The sequence below is a fragment of the Chenopodium quinoa genome, unplaced genomic scaffold (genome assembly GCF_001683475.1).
Source record: "Chenopodium quinoa cultivar QQ74 unplaced genomic scaffold, ASM168347v1, whole genome shotgun sequence".
Taxonomy (NCBI): Eukaryota; Viridiplantae; Streptophyta; class Magnoliopsida; order Caryophyllales; family Amaranthaceae; genus Chenopodium; species Chenopodium quinoa.
In genome coordinates this window covers 1,446,426-1,462,467 of record NW_018743292.1, presented here as the reverse complement: position 1 = coordinate 1,462,467, position 16,042 = coordinate 1,446,426, and the positions used below count along the sequence as shown (strand labels likewise).

Here is a 16,042-nt window from a genome sequence, read left to right as displayed (position 1 = left end):
GTAATTGGTGTTATGAGATCCTTGCTTCCAATATGGTTTTCCCTTATTTAACTTCGCCATATGGGGTCTGTAAGAAGATACAGTCAGAGTGCTCCAATCTTTAGCAACTAGAAAAACCTTAGGATCCAGGATTATGTTTATCCGTTTTATTAAGCCACATCTAATAATAATTCACTCATCAATATATACTCAGTGATAGTAATCCTGGTTGTATTGTCATACCTGCTCTATTGTAGATTGTAGACTAATATATGTGATCTTTTTATTAATTGTTGAATAAAGTGTTTATCACAAAATCAGATTGAGTGAAATTTGAATCTTCTGTTAGAGCTTTCATTGAATTTATTCTCGTTGTAACCTAGATTTATGTTTACAGCTTGGAATTATCAGTAACACATTGACTTCGCTCTAGTTTGTTGCATAATGATCATTTAAGCTTTTCGACTGTTGATGCCTTACTCATGTTAAGTTCAGTGGTTTTTTCTATCTTTGATGCACATGTTATGCATCTTTATAGTAGAAACAGGAGAAAGCATCATAGCACTGCTGTTGTTTTGGAGTTGATGATTGGCATTTCTCTTGGCCATGAAGGTGTAGTTACTATCTTTGTTCTTGTAGTGATCGCAAGCTTACAACAGTGGCTTGTTTCATTACCATGTTTAAATTAAGCTAAGGGCTGCTTATGTATTTTCATGAGATTGCTTGTTCCTGTAAAGGTTTCAAGTTACTAAGTGTAATAATCTTTCTACCCTGCCTTCATTGGAGATGGTGTTATGTCAGTGGAGCTTGCTGATGATAATTATTTTTGGGGGGGGGGGGGGTGTTAATGCAGCTTGTTATGAATTATCGAATAATAAGGAAAATCTGTCAAAAGTTGTTTTCTTGTTTTTTGTTGTTTAGTTACTGCCTAGGATTGTTTGTATATTTTTGAGTGAGGTTTATTGCAATCAACTACCTTGCTATTACCAGAGTAAAAAAATATGTATGTTTTATTTATTCCTGTAATTTCTCCAACTCCATCAAAAAGCTGAAATGGTGATTCATATAATCATTTGGTGGCATTTGCAGTTGGCATCATTTATGCTGTTGTATGGCTTTGTATGAAACTCGATAGGAATGTGCATTCTGATTTTAGTCGTTTATGTGACCGGTCCCAGGAAGCCATAGGCTACATTGGAACTTATAAATTAGCTTGAAACTTCCATGTAATGTTTAGTCGGTGAACATTGATGTTTGTTCTTGTTGGCTTGTGTAGCTGCTGATAGGAGTTAGATAAATCAAAGGTTAAGTTGTTTTCTCCTGTATAGTAGCAAGTATATTTGTTGGAAGCATTTATTTTGCGGATACTGGAGATAGATAGTACATCTGATGCTTGGCTAAAAAAAAAAAAAAGGCTGAATGCAAGAGTCTTGTGTCCAACCTGATGGTTCATTTGGTGTCTTTTGAGATCCATGACATTCTTAGTATTGTAAAAGTTTGATTTAAAAATTCATGCATTAGGTTGTACTAATCGCTTATGACAGATTGCCTCTCACTCATATCTTTTACATGAGTACAATGTACTGTTTTATCATTGATGGTATGTTTGCATTAGTGTGTGAAACATCATAATAGACGATTTTTATTCAGATGATATTCCTTTGTTCTGGCTTCTTCATGGTATTCAACCTGTAACATAGTGGGACAGGATTTTTCTGGGCAAAGTGTGATCTTTCCTATCCCTCTGTTTCAAAAGACCTGGAAAATAGAGGGAGCTAGTGGTATTGTGTGTTGGATAGGGAAAAAGAGTTTCTGCATAGGCCAGTCTAGGCCCATTTCACCTCAATTTATGGTTAGAAGAACACCCTTTTATGGTGTTCGATAAGGCAGCTAATGATTTTATTTAATTTGGTTTGCGTGCAGAATGATCATATCAACAACAATATCAGAGTAGAATCCATGCGGGACGGGGTCGGCTAATTTCTCAGTCAATGCAGGAAGACTGGACAAAGTTTTATGCTGGCTGTAGACTACCTACTGGCTACTGCAACACTGCTTTTTTGATGCAGGCTTGGCACTGGAAATAAATGAAAGGTAATTTTAAAATATTGGGCTGAGGGTAAAGCTGTCGTTAATCTTTTTCTCCTCCAATCTGTTTACTCTTAAGTCACCAAAAGTGTGGAGAACGCGCTCTTTATTTTAGCTACCATTTACGAATACTTTGTATAATTTCGGAGGTTTTATGAAGTAAAGACACCGAGTATTGTCTTTTTTTTTTTGTTGAGGAAAAGAGACTGTGTATCGTTGGTTTTAACATTTAATTGGTAGTATTAGATCCTGGAAAAAAAGCCAAGTACAATTGATTTCATAGCAACTGAGAATAAGCCACATTCACTGGAGGCCAAAGAAAGTTTCTAGCTTATTCTGGCCAAGAGCCTGGGAGCCACCAATTCCTAGAAAAAGATAAAATGTAAACACGTGGTAATCACCCATTTGGCCACATCTTTTTGTTGGGATAAGAAAATGGATATTGTGTTATACAATCATCACCTTTTGTTGTATTAGCAGTATAACATAAAAGTTCTTCCCTTTCTAAACTTGGCATGCGAGACTAACCAACTTTTGTGCAGGTGAAACAAACAGCAGAGGAAAGACAGAGTGAGCCATGGCTTCCATCACTATGACAGCTTCATTCCTCGGCACTAATGCCGTGTCGAAACAGTCTTTGAGCCATGCCCGTCGTGGTGTCGTGATGGCCAAGGCCATGAGGGGGTCGGAAAACTGCAACACCACTAAGGAAGACACCAATTCAAAGAGAAGGGATTTGGTGTTTGTTGCTGCAGCTGCCGCGGCATGCTCCATTGCAAAAATTGCCATGGCAGAAGAGGAACCGAAACGAGGAACACCAGAAGCTAAGAAGAAGTATGCACCCATCTGTGTCACTATGCCAACAGCGAAGATCTGTTACAAGTGAGGAATTCTGATATTTGAATCAGTAGCAAATGCTAAACTATGTTAATATTATAATTGTAATCTTCTGTAAAACTTATGCTACCTTAATGCACTAGTTATCTTTTATTTTTGCAAACAGTTCATCTTTTTCCTAATCTAATGTTTGTTTGAAAGAACTAGAAATTAATGGTTACAATGTTACATACTTCGCCATTTTAGTTCTACATTAGTTAGACAGGTTTAGCAGCATATGAAGGATCAGCCTTTTTTGGCTAGACCTTAGTTAGTGGAGATGAGAAGATGATGATTAGAGGCCATTTGGCTTTTCAAAAAAGAAAGGGGGAATTAGCACAATTCTTTCTTTTGTGTCCCACGTCATGAAAGGGAATTGACATGATCTAGCAATAGTTTGGATATAAATGAAACTTGTGGATAAGTCACGCTTATGACACTTTTTTTTCTTATTGAGATGACATACTTTAAATCTTCAATTATCAATTTAATGTGTGAAAGTGATGATTCTTGCAAGTAATAAATACTTCTAAATCTAACTTTGTTGATTCAGCAACTAATCCAACACTTGAACCCTTTTTGTCCATGCACACGAGCTAACGCACTCATATACTCTTAAGGTACCTCAAGCAGGATCAAAGAGTACAAAACTCCTATACAGTATTCTATAAGAAGTAAAAAACCATGTTGTGTATACTCATACAGTATTTACTATAAGAAGTAAAAAACCATGTTGTGTATGGCGATGAATTTTCTCAGGCTTCCTGGTTTTTATACTAAAGGTGAAAACTTTGAAGAGGGAGTTTATTGCATTATATCCATCATTATAGTTTATTAATTATTACTCCGCAAGTGCTTAAAAACCTCTCATTCATAAGAATTTGTTGAATATATTATGAGATAAACAAAGCACGCCATTTACAGTATAGATTTTGATGATTGAGATCATTGGAACAAGTTAACCCGCAACCAAGAACCAATATTTATTCGTGCCTGATTATCCTAACAGGTCGCTAGTTAGGTAAAGTAAGTACATTTATTTATGAATATTTTTCAACATGTAACAATTTGGTCAGTGTTACTACCACCAAAGACAAACACAGAAAATAGTCACAGAAGCTCATAACTTCCTGCACAAATTTATAAAGCAACTTGCTGTCGTCAAATTCAAGATCACATTGCATTCTCATAATCGTCAAAATTACAAGTTCTCATTAGCAACCTTGTGCCATGCGGCACAATTTCACATAACCACCAGAACAGGCAGCACTAATGGGCAAAGACAACATTAAACTAAGATCCCAATTGCTGTTACAACCAAAAACTCCTCCAAAGATAACAATACACAAAAGAGATGTAGTCTAATGAAATGAAAAAAAAAGAGTTGTATCAAACCAAGAGGGGTTAGGGAACGTAAGGTTCAAAGGGAAGATACTAGAAGAAAATCATGTCCAGGCAAGTGTGGCTGTTACTGTGCAGTAACATCTGAGAAGAAATGGCAGCAAAAATGGCAGGCGTTTCCCTGGACTGTAATGAAGATAGTACATACATCTGGAAATCGAGAATTTGAGATTTGGTGAGCTCATTCAACAATTTTGCCATTTTGCTGGGCAGCAACATACTTGCGGATGATTTCCATGGCCAACTGATGGGCTGTCTTATTTTGCAGTTGTGCAAGTTCATCTACAGCTTCATATGTTTCCTTGTCAGCAAAAAGCTTCAAATTGAATTTACCAGATGATTTTGGTATACCATCCCACTTGTCTACTAGCTCTTGAAGTTTTTCAAAACCCTACAAAAGTATCACAAATTTGCTTAACACCCACCTTCTAATCAACTAGATTAGATATCCTTTAAACTTGGGAGGGGGGGGGGGTGTTTGAGCCTACCAATGTCATATTCTATCACAAGTTCAGAACTCACCATGCGGTTTGAGAATTCTCCAAACGATTCCTTGGCTTTCCGAGAGCGCTTCCAGTGATAAAATAGAGGTTCTAGCACCTTCTCTAATTCTTGGATTTTGACCTTATTCAAGAAGCACCTAGCCAATGATGTTTGGTTCGGTGTCCCGCCAAGCCATATCTGTTTTTGACACAAGATTGAAATTAGCTTGTGTTTTGTAATATTGTGTGATACTAAGATAGACACACTACTCCAATGTATAACTAATTTAGCATGTTTAGAATTTAGTACCTGATAGCTGTTAGGACCATCACCTACAAGTCCAACCTCAGCCATGTAGGGTCTTGCACATCCATTAGGGCAGCCAGTAACCCTTACTACAATAGATTCAGTGTACTTAAGACCAACCTGAAAGCAATATTACGGGTTAAACCAACCTGAATCCTCCGTGCACCCCCCCCCCCCCAAAAAAAAAAAAAAAAAAAAAAAAAGACATTGCTTAATAATAGCATACCTTCTCCAACACGGCTCTAACCCGTTTTAGTAAGTCAGGGATTCCTCGCTCAGCTTCAGTAATTGCCAGTGGACACATAGGTAAAGCAGGGCAGGCCATTGCAGTTACATTGAGAGGATCCACATACCTTGGTTCCTGAGGTCAACCAAATTTAAAATAAGCAATTTCGTGTATATATGTGATTATGTGAATATAAGTAGGTGGTCTCCAAGCCCTGCCCCCCACCCACACCCACAATTTTTTTTATTAAAACAAAAACCCAACACCCTTACCCTTCTGCAGTAAGGTGCATAACAAAGGAAGCAGGTACAATGACAGTAAACCTGATACTCAAATATGATCTTACCAGTAGGCCACCCTGAGCAAGCATTGTGGTGATTTGACGTTTCCATGCAGGACGAATGTCACACAAGATAAGGTTTTGATTAGCTGTAATACGAACATCCAAATTATATTTCTCAATTACTTCTCTCAATGTTTTCTTCATCACACCTTTTACACGGCCGCTGTCCACATGAAGACCATAAAACAAACCTCCATCACCCTGTAAACATAAACAACACATAATCATCAAAAAAGAAAAAGAAAAAAAAAAGAATTTTCATATTGCAATAATGAAATTTTCAGCAAAACACTGTTCTCATAAAGCCATCTGTTTTCTCATGATTTCTGATTTCTATAGGCGAAGATAGGTCAAACAAAAACTTTCCATCATCCATTGAATTAGATCATGACACTAAGCATAGGTATTTCTGTCTATTTTGACAGACATACTCATTTTGTTTCACTAAATTACCCAGGTGTTCAATTAAAGATTTTATGAAAAATCTTATACCACTCCTAGAATCACAAGTTCTTCAATCAGCACTCAGCAGTAACTAATAGTTTTTCATAAAAGGACTAATATATCTGGAAGGGAACTATGATTTCCAAATTTCAATGAGAATGAACAAGATTGGCAGCATAAGAAAATAGTCATATAAATCAGAGAAAAATGCACCTGTTCATGCCAACCCAGAAAACTTTTGAACTCCCACTCTGGCAACTCGCGGATTGGTTCAAATGTCTTTCCATAGTATTGTTCAACAACACTTCTGAACTTTTCAATGCCCCATGAGTCAATTAAATATTTCATCCTGCTATATTTTCGGTCATCTCTTCTACCATTTTCTCTCTGAGTTACAACTATAGCTTTGATAGCATATAATATATCTTCCTTTGGCACATAGCCTATCGGTTCAGCCAAACGAGGAAAGGTGCTCTCCAACCTGTGTGTTCTTCCCATGCCACCTCCAACCTGACACAAAAGTTCAAGCTGATCAGGAAAAGAAAGCATTGCTGACAGACAAAAGAATATACAGATCGATGAGTACAGTCAATATCTTACATATATGTTAAAACCCTGTGGCTCTCCATTGTCATCAGATACAACGACGACACCAATATCATTTGTGAATATGTCCACTGAATTATCAGTAGGAACTGTGACAGCAATTTTGAATTTCCTGGGCAAGAACTGGGTTCCATAAATGGGCTCTGGAGAATCAGGGAAATTTGTACCATGAGAATTATCATTACGGGCTTTCACCACTTCAGGAGGTTCAGCTGTCATAAATTGCTCTCCGTCAACCCATACATCATAATAGAAACCAGATTGAGGAGTAAGAAGGGCAGCAATATTCTCAGCTGTCTCCTGAGCAACTAAGTAATCCTTCCTAGCAAGTGGAGCAGGCGGAGCAAGGACATTTCTGTTAAGATCCCCGCAAGCACCTAGAGTCGATCCCATGTTTCTAATAATGGTGCCCATCACTGTCTTCATGTCCTTTTTCAAGACTCCATGTAACTGAAATGTTTGTCTTGTAGTCAATCGAAGAGTTCCAATGCCGAATTGATCAGCAAGATCATCCATCACCAAATACAATCTGTTGGACACTTTACCAGAAGGGTTTTTCGTACGAAGCATGAACGAATAAGATCTTGTGCCCCTTTCCTCCCTATTGTACTGTAAATAACTCCCATGAAACTTGATCAACTGTGTAGCAGCCTCATTTATGCCAGGGGCATCATTCATCATCTCCTCATTTAGAGGATACCTTATGAAGTTACTTTGCTCCTTGAATATCTCAACCTTACTACGTTTCGGCGCAGCAGAAGTCTCGGGCTTCACTGGCTGCATATCATGCAACACCGACTCAGCAATACACCATCACTAATACATAATACAGTACACACTCTATACTCTTAAAAACAAATCACTGTAAATGCATAAAGCAAACACAAACATCAAATAGCTAAGGCTAATAGAATCATATAACATTCATCATATATATTCACATAATAGTATACAAAAAACCACTGCAAATTCACAATTTCTCATCCCAAAAATAAATAAAAAAATTAGATAAAAATTACAAAACACTACCTCAAACATATCGAAAAAAATCCCTCAAAAAAAAAAAATTAAAATACTTTTACCAAACAAATTCTTAATTACTGTATAAAACAAATTGACAAGATCTGCAAAAATTAAGCAAATAACATAAGCCAAACAAAAATCATTAAACTTTCCAATCATCCATTTCTAATAACCAAAATCCCAATTCAAAAATTCATAAAAAAATTCAAAAAATGCAGCAATAATAACCAATCAAATTTCAAACAATAAAAAGGGAAGAAAATGCGATTCAATCCCAAAAATTATTGATTACCGTAGAAACAGCGCTAATAGTAGAAGAATTGGAAGAAGATACGGAAACCCCATGAACGCCTTTTTGCACAGGAATCAACCCAGAAGGCTTCAAGCCATTAAAGCTCTGAATTTGAAGCTTTGGGTCAATGAAAATGGCGCTATTGGCAGCTCCAAACGACGTCGTCATACCTCAAGAAAAACACAGAAAATGAAAAATAAATGAAGCAGAGTAATTAGGGTTGAGAAGTCAGAGCAGATATATAATTTAAGGAGAGAGAAAAATGGAGAGATAGGAAGTGTTATTGTTGGATGGTGGTGATGAAGTGCAGTAAAGTTGAGAATTTCTAAATCAAAAATGCTCTTATTTTTGTAGGACTCACAAAATATATTTTATTGTGCCGTCACGTGCATGACACAAGACAAATATGAAACCGCCTATTAAGGTTGTTGTATCACACGCGCTCAATGCGAAAAGTGAATACAAATATTCATTTTTTTATTTTTTTTGTGTTCCACCCACTTCACCCAAGCTAATTTAGATTCGGGGATGATTTATGGGTGGTTAGATTTCAATACCCTCTCAATTGTTTTTTTTTTTATTGTATTATATATATATATATATTGCAATTTTTCTACTTTTTATTTATTTATTTATTTTTTCAAATTCTTAACTTAACCTATACGAAATTACGGAGTAAATATTCACTTGTTTTATCACCACAAAAAATGTGAGGAGAAATAGAAATATGGGGATGTACATGTTCACTATACAACTTTTATTTTTTATTTTATTTTTGACAAAGATTTCTTGTTTAATTTTAAAAGGTTTTTTTAAAAGTCAAAAAAATAACATTAATGTACTCCATGCATTAGATACAAGTCATACAACCAATTGACGATTTTACATAGAAAATTGCCATTGGAAGAAAGGCTGCGCGCATTGTTAAGGGGAATGAGAAAGAAAGTGACGTGAGAGGTTACGTTGGCAGTGAGGGAATTGAATACACGTACTTTTTACGCGCGTGATAATCTGTCAGACCAAGATACTGATATTGGCGAAAAAAGCCAATTTTATTTTTGATATTTTTGGTTTTGGCGTTTTGCGTTTTAAGTGGGGGAGCAAAAATAGCAATTTATATGGTCAAGAATGAACCTGGACGACAATAGAGGCTAAATAAATAAATTCTCATCGATTTTTCAGTCAAATATTAAGGCTAGCCAAACTGCAGTAAATTAATTAAGTAATACAGGCTTTAAAAAAAAACAAAAAAACAAAATTAATTAATACAAGAAAAAGAAAAATCAAAATTGTTACTCGTACATAAAGTACTAGACTAGTCTACTTGATGGTGGCTCTATGTTGAGCTCTAAGGTCAACTTTTTCATTTTAAAAATATTTTTAGGGGTGGAATGGTTGGAATCTTTTTCAAGTTTAGCCAATGGTCCCAACAAAACAAGTTGTAGGAGTGTGGTGACTGCTGAGGGAAGGAGCGAGGCCGTGAGGGGGAGATGGGGGAGAGGAGGTTTGCCTCCGTTACTCGACTCCACTCTCGGATTTTGATGTCTTCCTAAAATATCCCCGTATTTGAGTAGAAAACGTCTAAAATGTCCCTGTGCTTACCTATGTATCACATTCTCATAGAGGAATCATCCCACCTTGTCGGAGACTTGTGGAGTTGGAGGGGGAATCATGGGTGACTGGGCTACAAAAAAATTGAACACCTGAGAACGCTACATCAGATAGTTGCACATTACTCCGTATAACTTACAAGACATAATTTTTTACCACAAGTATACACAAGGGGAAATTATCATTTCACATAGGACTAATACTATCAGGGACAATAACATCTTATATTCTGACAAGTATGATACAGCAATAAGGTTAACTGGTTAAAAAGACTATTCCTTCTGCCAAAAAAAATATTCCGCACAATATATTCCCCAAGTCTCTTCATCAATCTCTTAATCTATCATCGTGTGTGAAACCGAAAGAAGCGGCCTCCCTAAATTGTGATGAGACATCGTCACATCATGATTATATTCCCTCATCAATCCTGATATTTTCATCACAGTATGGCCATCCATTTGGCCTATCAAAGATTCCAATCTAAAGCAAGTCCCACAAGTAGCTCAAAAGTCATATTTTGTTCTTCCACTGCCTAGGACGAGGCATAACATGTCATCTATGTTCAAAGAAGAATGGAAGAAGTTCCATGCTTCTAGCATTAATCGTTTCCTTGATCCTTTGAAGTGAACAACCTGTGCATCACGTAACAAGAAAATACTAAGAGCTTGAAACCCAAGATATTTTGCACGCAAGTACACACATAAGACTAGAGTATTATCCACACCATTGTTTTCTCAAAAATAAATAAATAAAATAAAATAAAATAAGTATTCCACATCATTGTCAGCGATTTTACTTTGTTAAAACCAAGCCTTTTTTGTCGTTTTAATTTTCGGGTCAAAATAGGCAAGTCTAGTTTTAGAACACTTTGGCTTTGGTCGGGTTACTTGGGCTTGGTCTGTTTTGCCTGATCTACCCTTAGAGCTTAACCAAAAATAAAAACCAAGAGACTTTTTTTGGCTATGAGACACACTCACAAAAGTAGGCAAGTAATGCAAGCAGGTCAAAAACTAAAATTTGTAAATGTAACAGTATAGCATTACCTTTACATCAAGAGGCAAGCCATGAAATTGTCCTGCACCCTCCGGTGGAGTCCAATTGTACAGAGCACAAGGTAGAAACAGGATGGAAGCACCATTTAGTTCCTCCGAGAAAGGTACAGGTTTAGAAAATCTCCTTGAATCAAATGATGGGTGAGATTTCACTACCCAAGCTAAAGCCAACTGATCACCCAGCATTCTTGAAGCTCTCATGTACCTTGTAGTGTAAGCTTTAAGAACTTCCTCCAGGAACTCCTTAGCCCTGAGTCCAGTGTTGTAAACATACGTCAGCACTTAAAAATTAAAGTTATCTGATGCAGGTTCCTTTTATAAAATGATAAAAGCAACTTAGAGTTAATGGTTTTTCTATACTTTACTCCCATTTCTTTTCCTCTTTGTTTCCTAGTTTTGGAGGTGTCTCTGTGTGTGTGTGTGTGTGTGTGTGTGTGGAAGGGTGAGTATAACAACATGGCACCTTTGGAGGCCCTCTGCAGTTCCCCGGACAGCAATAAAGCCAGAGTTCAAAGGCTGATCTTTGTTATTCCTGAAAGTTAGGGCTAAATGAAAGCTTGAGTATGTATCAAATAATTGCCCAAGATCATCAACCACTGCAATATCTGAATCAGTGAAAATGTAATGGCTCATTTGTCCTTGAACATGGCTGTTTAGCTCCTTGAGTCTTGTAGTCAAGAAGGCCTGCATAAGTGACAATATCACCCACTTAATCAAAACAGAACAATTTTGAAAGAGTTGCTTTTAATTTCCCACCTTCCAGTACAGTATCAAATAAAAGAAACTTAAAAAATCACATTTTAGTATCAAACTAAATATTTTTCAGCTTCTCAACATGGTAATCGGGACCCGTGATGGACCAGTTTACTAAGTCTGTTCAAATATTCAAATCAAGATCAGATAAGTTTCATTTCTCATGAGCCATGAGACAAATAACCAACTTCCTTCCTTCCCCCCCCCCCCCCCAATCTCCCCACACACACAACAACAACAACAACAAAAGAAAGCAATGTAATTATCACATCTAAGCAAGAACCTAAGAGCTCTATCCAACTCCTCTGGATGCCTCCCACACTCCCACAGACAAAATTGTAGTGTTGACTGTCGTCTTATAGAGGGCAGTAACAAAGCGCACTCTGACAGTTGCCCTCAATAAAACTAATACCTTTGCAGGGTACATGAAGATTCTCAATAGAAGAGTCTTCATCCTCCTTTACTTCTCATAGTGATACAATAAATTCACACAAGGCTATGATATTATCAAGCAATGCATTACAAACATGGATGAACAATATATGAATGATTCAGAAAGATCGTCACCAATAACCAATTTCTTAGTCCCAAATGAAAATTTCAACCAAAATGTAAAGACTCAATTTAGTGGCTATTGGTTCTCTTATCAATTTGTGCTTTCACATGTGCAAGATGGAGGCAAACAAAAAAAAAAAAGAGGAACTTTTTACAAATCCCTTGTACCAAGTAAAACATAGATACACCATGATATAATTATACCACTTGTAAAGCGCAGTGAACCCTTACAATGTAAGACCTAATTCTTTGAAGCATCAACCTGTCTCGTGAATATTCACCTTGAATGGGATAAGTTGTAACTCTTTGTTTGTCCATGCGAAGGTCCGACTCTGGATCAGTAAGGATGATTACATTGCTCAAAGGCATTGTGACCTGCAGACATAAAAATTTGGTAAGAACTCTATTAGAGTTACAACACCAACCAGGACTCAGGAGACTAATATACAAAGATGCAAAACAAAGAAGGCTGAAGATTGAAAAAACATACAACTACCAAATGAGAATAAGCCCTTTCTGCCAATGCCTATCTGGACATATACAGACTTTCTATCCCTGGATGCACATATGTGGGCCTATAGGATTTATCCTTGAAGGAGCTCCTAAAATGCTTCAGAAACCATCTAACTACAAGCCAATATGCATTTAAATTTGCATAGGTATCAAGAAAAATCAAACTTAAATATGAAATGAAAGAAATATAAACCTCACAAAAACACAAAGAAGTGAAACTACCTAGAATGCTAGCACCACATCAACTCTCATCACTCTTTTACACTATACATAGTTAATATAATCCATTAATCCCAAGTACCAAAACCTACTTAACGGTTTGCAATATTGAGAGAAAGCCCCTAAATTTCTCCAATTCATTGAAGAAAGATACAATAGAATCTAGAAATCGTAAATGAGAGTTGCAACAACAATAGAACCAAAGGCTTATTCCCAAAAGGGATAGGCTGCATTACCCAAGATATCTCTTAGGGAAATTAAAATAATAACATTAATAACAACAATAAATATAAAGTTGATGGGTCCAAGAAAGAGAGGGGACAAAAACTATAAATCCATCAATTACCGTAAAATAACGAGGACAGTTAACAACCCTAACATCCTGCAAAATTTATACAAACCTTAAGTTCCACCAAAAATGCAAACCAATTTTATCTGACAATACATACATACTAGCTTGATAGTCCCTAGCATAGGTCACTTAGTGGGAAAAAAAAAAAAAGGGGGGGGGGGGTGGAAGAAAAAAAAAAGTGACAAATTATGTTAAGCATAATATCTCTGATTGAAGCCTAATCATTCAAGTCCCACCATTGACAAGCCAACTAGGAACGCTCATTAAATCAACGAGAATTTCTGGACCCCTATCCTTTGACAAAATAGGGTCTATTAGCTTCCTTTTACCTACATTTAGAATAGACTCTGGAAGACTCCTTAACCATAACCTCTTATACCCAAAAGGAAAAGCAAATTGCACACAAATATCAGTGATACCACTAATACGGCGTAGCAAATGCCTCCCTCCTCTCTCAATGGATTAACACCAAAGACTGTCTTACTATCTGGATCTAGAAGGTATATAACGATATACTCACAGCATTACAATCCATCAAAATTGTAGGAATGAGCTTACTCAAGGTTTTTTTATGGAACATATAAAAAGAAGCAAAGTCTGTTGTTATGAACTTGTCCAAAGAATTAGTATCTGTAAATTCTTATATAGTGAGATTACATTATGAATACAAGTATACAACTATACAAGTAACTCTAAAGTTCTGCTCCAACTGCAACTTCATAGTTCATTATCCACACACCAGACCTAGATAAAATCAAATGCCAAAACATTGATATCTTAATCACTATTGTTATTCCATAGATCTAAAAGTTGCATACCTGGATGAAGTCAATAAATGAATCCAAGATGGCCATTGATCTCTCCAACTTTGTGTATGAAGTATTTCCAATTGTCACTAAATCAGAGGATCTCGTCTCAGCATTCTTTTCAGAAGAATTATAAATGGTGAATACCGTAACAAATGCAACATTCTCTCCAGAATTTGAGCTCTGGGAGACAGTATGGTGAGTTTTGTTCAAGGCCCTCGTGCCTAAAAAGAAAGCAAAATACAAGATGATAATGAGTTACAATGACTACGAAGCATCATGAGAGAATTAAAGGCATCTTTGTAAAGCTCCTATTTGCACCATGACTCGATTCCCACACCATCTCCATTAAATCACAAGGTCAAAAGTAAAAATACAATTCAATCAAACATCGATTCGAACACATTTTATTTACTGTTTCCTATACACTGTTTCCTTTCACATTCCATAGTTCGATACTGATTCTTAGTACTAATTGAGTAACTGGTACTAGTTGAATGGTTGAGCTAAACAAAAAATGCCTCAAAGTTCAATTTTTTAGTTCACATGGCTATCATAATCTCATCACAATATTGGGAAAAATTAGGCAATGTGCAGAATAACAAATGTAAAACATAACACCACACGAGAGAAACTTGTCAAAACAACTAACAATTTTCTTCTTCCCTCCCTTTATGTTGCATCACGATTCTACCAATAATATAAGCTTTACCGAGAAAAAAATGGCTCACCTTGGCAATGCAAACGATTTCGCAAACCCTGACCAGCAGCTGGACCAAGGACAAGATGGTCGGACTTTGTACCGCGTTTTTTAGGTGCATCAACAGAAGTTGAGAACTTGTGCAGCTCTAAAACTATCAAACAGATACCCAACAAAAATAAAAATTAGACTCGCATGATGAGTCCTTCAAACTTGCAAAAGCAGACATTACAACAAACAAGAAAGGAAATCACCAGATAACAGATAAGGCAGGAAGATCATAACAGGGAGCAAAAACAGAAATCGACGCGCTCCGCCGCCGATTTTCATTCCTGGAACTGGCACCCCACTACTAAATTCATTACTCATCATCGTTACAATAAGTACTCGATCAGAATCAAACACATTGCAAAATCTCCACTATTACTGCATAAATATACAAATAATGAACTACAAAAAATCAAATTTGGACATATGAATACAATTTTAATTCATTTTTCAGTTCCTTTCGAGATTAACTGCGTTAATCGATCAAATTTAGGTCAATCAATCACTAGCTAGAAGAACAAACCCTAAATCAATTTAAAATAAAGATTTAACCAAAATTATGATGATTTATAAAGAAATCTCACCGATTTGTGAATAAAATCCTCGCGAATCGCCAAATTTGATGAAAATGAACTTCAAATTCTCTGAAAAATTTGAGGAGAAAGAGGGGAGTTGAAGGTGCAAAGTGGAGTGGAAGTAACTGGAAATGAGATCATGAGAGTGGCAAGTTTAATCCGATGAACATTTTATATGTTGCGTTTGGTGTCAAATTTTTTGGGTTAATAATGTTTTTTTCTTTCTTTTTTTTTTAACTGTATACTGTTATAATAAAACAGTTGCCGTAGAAACTGAATCTTTTTTTTTTTTTTTTTTTTTTTTTTTTTTTTGACAAGCGACTGAATCCTAAACCAACACTCTATAAGATATGCAAAATTTTGACCAATCCGACCTTCATCCATCACGATGAGTCGATATACTCTATAATATTGATTTCAAATTAGTTATTGGTTCTGAAAAATTAGGTCCATTCTTCTCGTGTAGATAGAAGTACAACTCTTTGTTTAATGAGCTCTTTAGATTATGCATTAACCATAGACAAGAGTTGCACTACCTCCCCTGCCCTCCCCTCCCCTCCCATTCACTACTCTTATTTACCCCAGTCAAGTATAGATACCCTAAAATGGGTTGGTGTATTCATTTGTTGTATTCTGTCTACCATATCGTGTAACCTTAATAACTACTAAAGCAAAGAAAAAGAAATTTGGAGGGGTTGTGCCGTTGTGTTGAATTAGCGTTGGTAGGAGGTATGGAGAAGATAATATTGAAAAAATTAGATTTAAGTCGACATATGAAAATATTAAGACGA

The 16,042-nt window shown here is 36.3% G+C and overlaps 3 protein-coding genes across 6 annotated transcripts; 1 reads left to right on the top strand and 2 right to left on the bottom strand.

The window, feature by feature from the left end:
- The first annotated feature begins 2,543 nt into the window (after positions 1 to 2,543).
- On the top strand, positions 2,544 to 3,132 carry LOC110736231 (photosystem II 5 kDa protein, chloroplastic-like). The gene has a single exon (XM_021916403.1). It carries the CDS (start codon positions 2,645 to 2,647, stop codon positions 2,951 to 2,953), a length of 309 nt encoding a protein of 102 aa, XP_021772095.1. The 5' UTR covers positions 2,544 to 2,644; the 3' UTR covers positions 2,954 to 3,132.
- Positions 3,133 to 4,086: 954 nt separating this feature from the next.
- LOC110736228 (sulfite reductase [ferredoxin], chloroplastic-like) lies at positions 4,087 to 8,401 on the bottom strand. The gene is made up of 8 exons (XM_021916396.1): positions 8,068 to 8,401; positions 6,747 to 7,529; positions 6,360 to 6,656; positions 5,706 to 5,903; positions 5,360 to 5,494; positions 5,137 to 5,253; positions 4,867 to 5,025; positions 4,087 to 4,735 (listed from the first exon to the last, which is right to left on the bottom strand). The coding sequence occupies exons 1-8, from the start codon at positions 8,233 to 8,235 to the stop codon at positions 4,526 to 4,528; spliced, it is 2,067 nt and encodes a 688-aa protein (XP_021772088.1). The 5' UTR covers positions 8,236 to 8,401; the 3' UTR covers positions 4,087 to 4,525.
- Positions 8,402 to 9,762: 1,361 nt separating this feature from the next.
- LOC110736230 lies at positions 9,763 to 15,559 on the bottom strand. Of its 4 annotated transcripts, none has more exons than XM_021916399.1 (8): positions 15,261 to 15,559; positions 14,883 to 15,054; positions 14,660 to 14,782; positions 13,941 to 14,152; positions 12,270 to 12,413; positions 11,194 to 11,414; positions 10,722 to 10,980; positions 9,763 to 10,310 (listed from the first exon to the last, which is right to left on the bottom strand). In XM_021916399.1, the coding sequence occupies exons 2-8, from the start codon at positions 14,998 to 15,000 to the stop codon at positions 10,182 to 10,184; spliced, it is 1,206 nt and encodes a 401-aa protein (XP_021772091.1). In that variant the 5' UTR covers positions 15,001 to 15,054; positions 15,261 to 15,559; the 3' UTR covers positions 9,763 to 10,181. The 4 variants fall into 4 exon arrangements, with proteins under 4 accessions (XP_021772091.1, XP_021772093.1, XP_021772094.1 ...); XM_021916401.1 differs by having other exon boundaries at positions 14,883 to 14,980; XM_021916402.1 differs by having other exon boundaries at positions 14,883 to 14,977.
- Between the last annotated feature and the right edge of the window lie 483 nt (positions 15,560 to 16,042).

Bases quoted from the DNA above. Each gene is read 5' to 3' on its own strand.
- LOC110736228 (XM_021916396.1), bottom strand. From the start codon at position 8,235: ATGACGACGTCGTTTGGAGCTGCCAATAGCGCCATTTTCATTGACCCA. The intron at 6,657-6,746 runs GTAAGATATTGA...CTTTTGTGTCAG, and splicing joins CACAGGGTTTTAACATATAT to GTTGGAGGTGGCATGGGAAG. The intron at 5,495-5,705 runs GTAAGATCATAT...GGTTGACCTCAG, and splicing joins TTGCTCAGGGTGGCCTACTG to GAACCAAGGTATGTGGATCC.
- LOC110736231 (XM_021916403.1), top strand. From the start codon at position 2,645: ATGGCTTCCATCACTATGACAGCTTCATTCCTCGGCACTAATGCCGTG.
- LOC110736230 (XM_021916399.1), bottom strand. From the start codon at position 15,000: ATGATGAGTAATGAATTTAGTAGTGGGGTGCCAGTTCCAGGAATGAAA. The intron at 14,153-14,659 runs GTGAGCCATTTT...CTTTCTTTTTAG, and splicing joins AAATCGTTTGCATTGCCAAG to GCACGAGGGCCTTGAACAAA. The intron at 10,311-10,721 runs GTAATGCTATAC...CGTGATGCACAG, and splicing joins GCTTGCCTCTTGATGTAAAG to GTTGTTCACTTCAAAGGATC.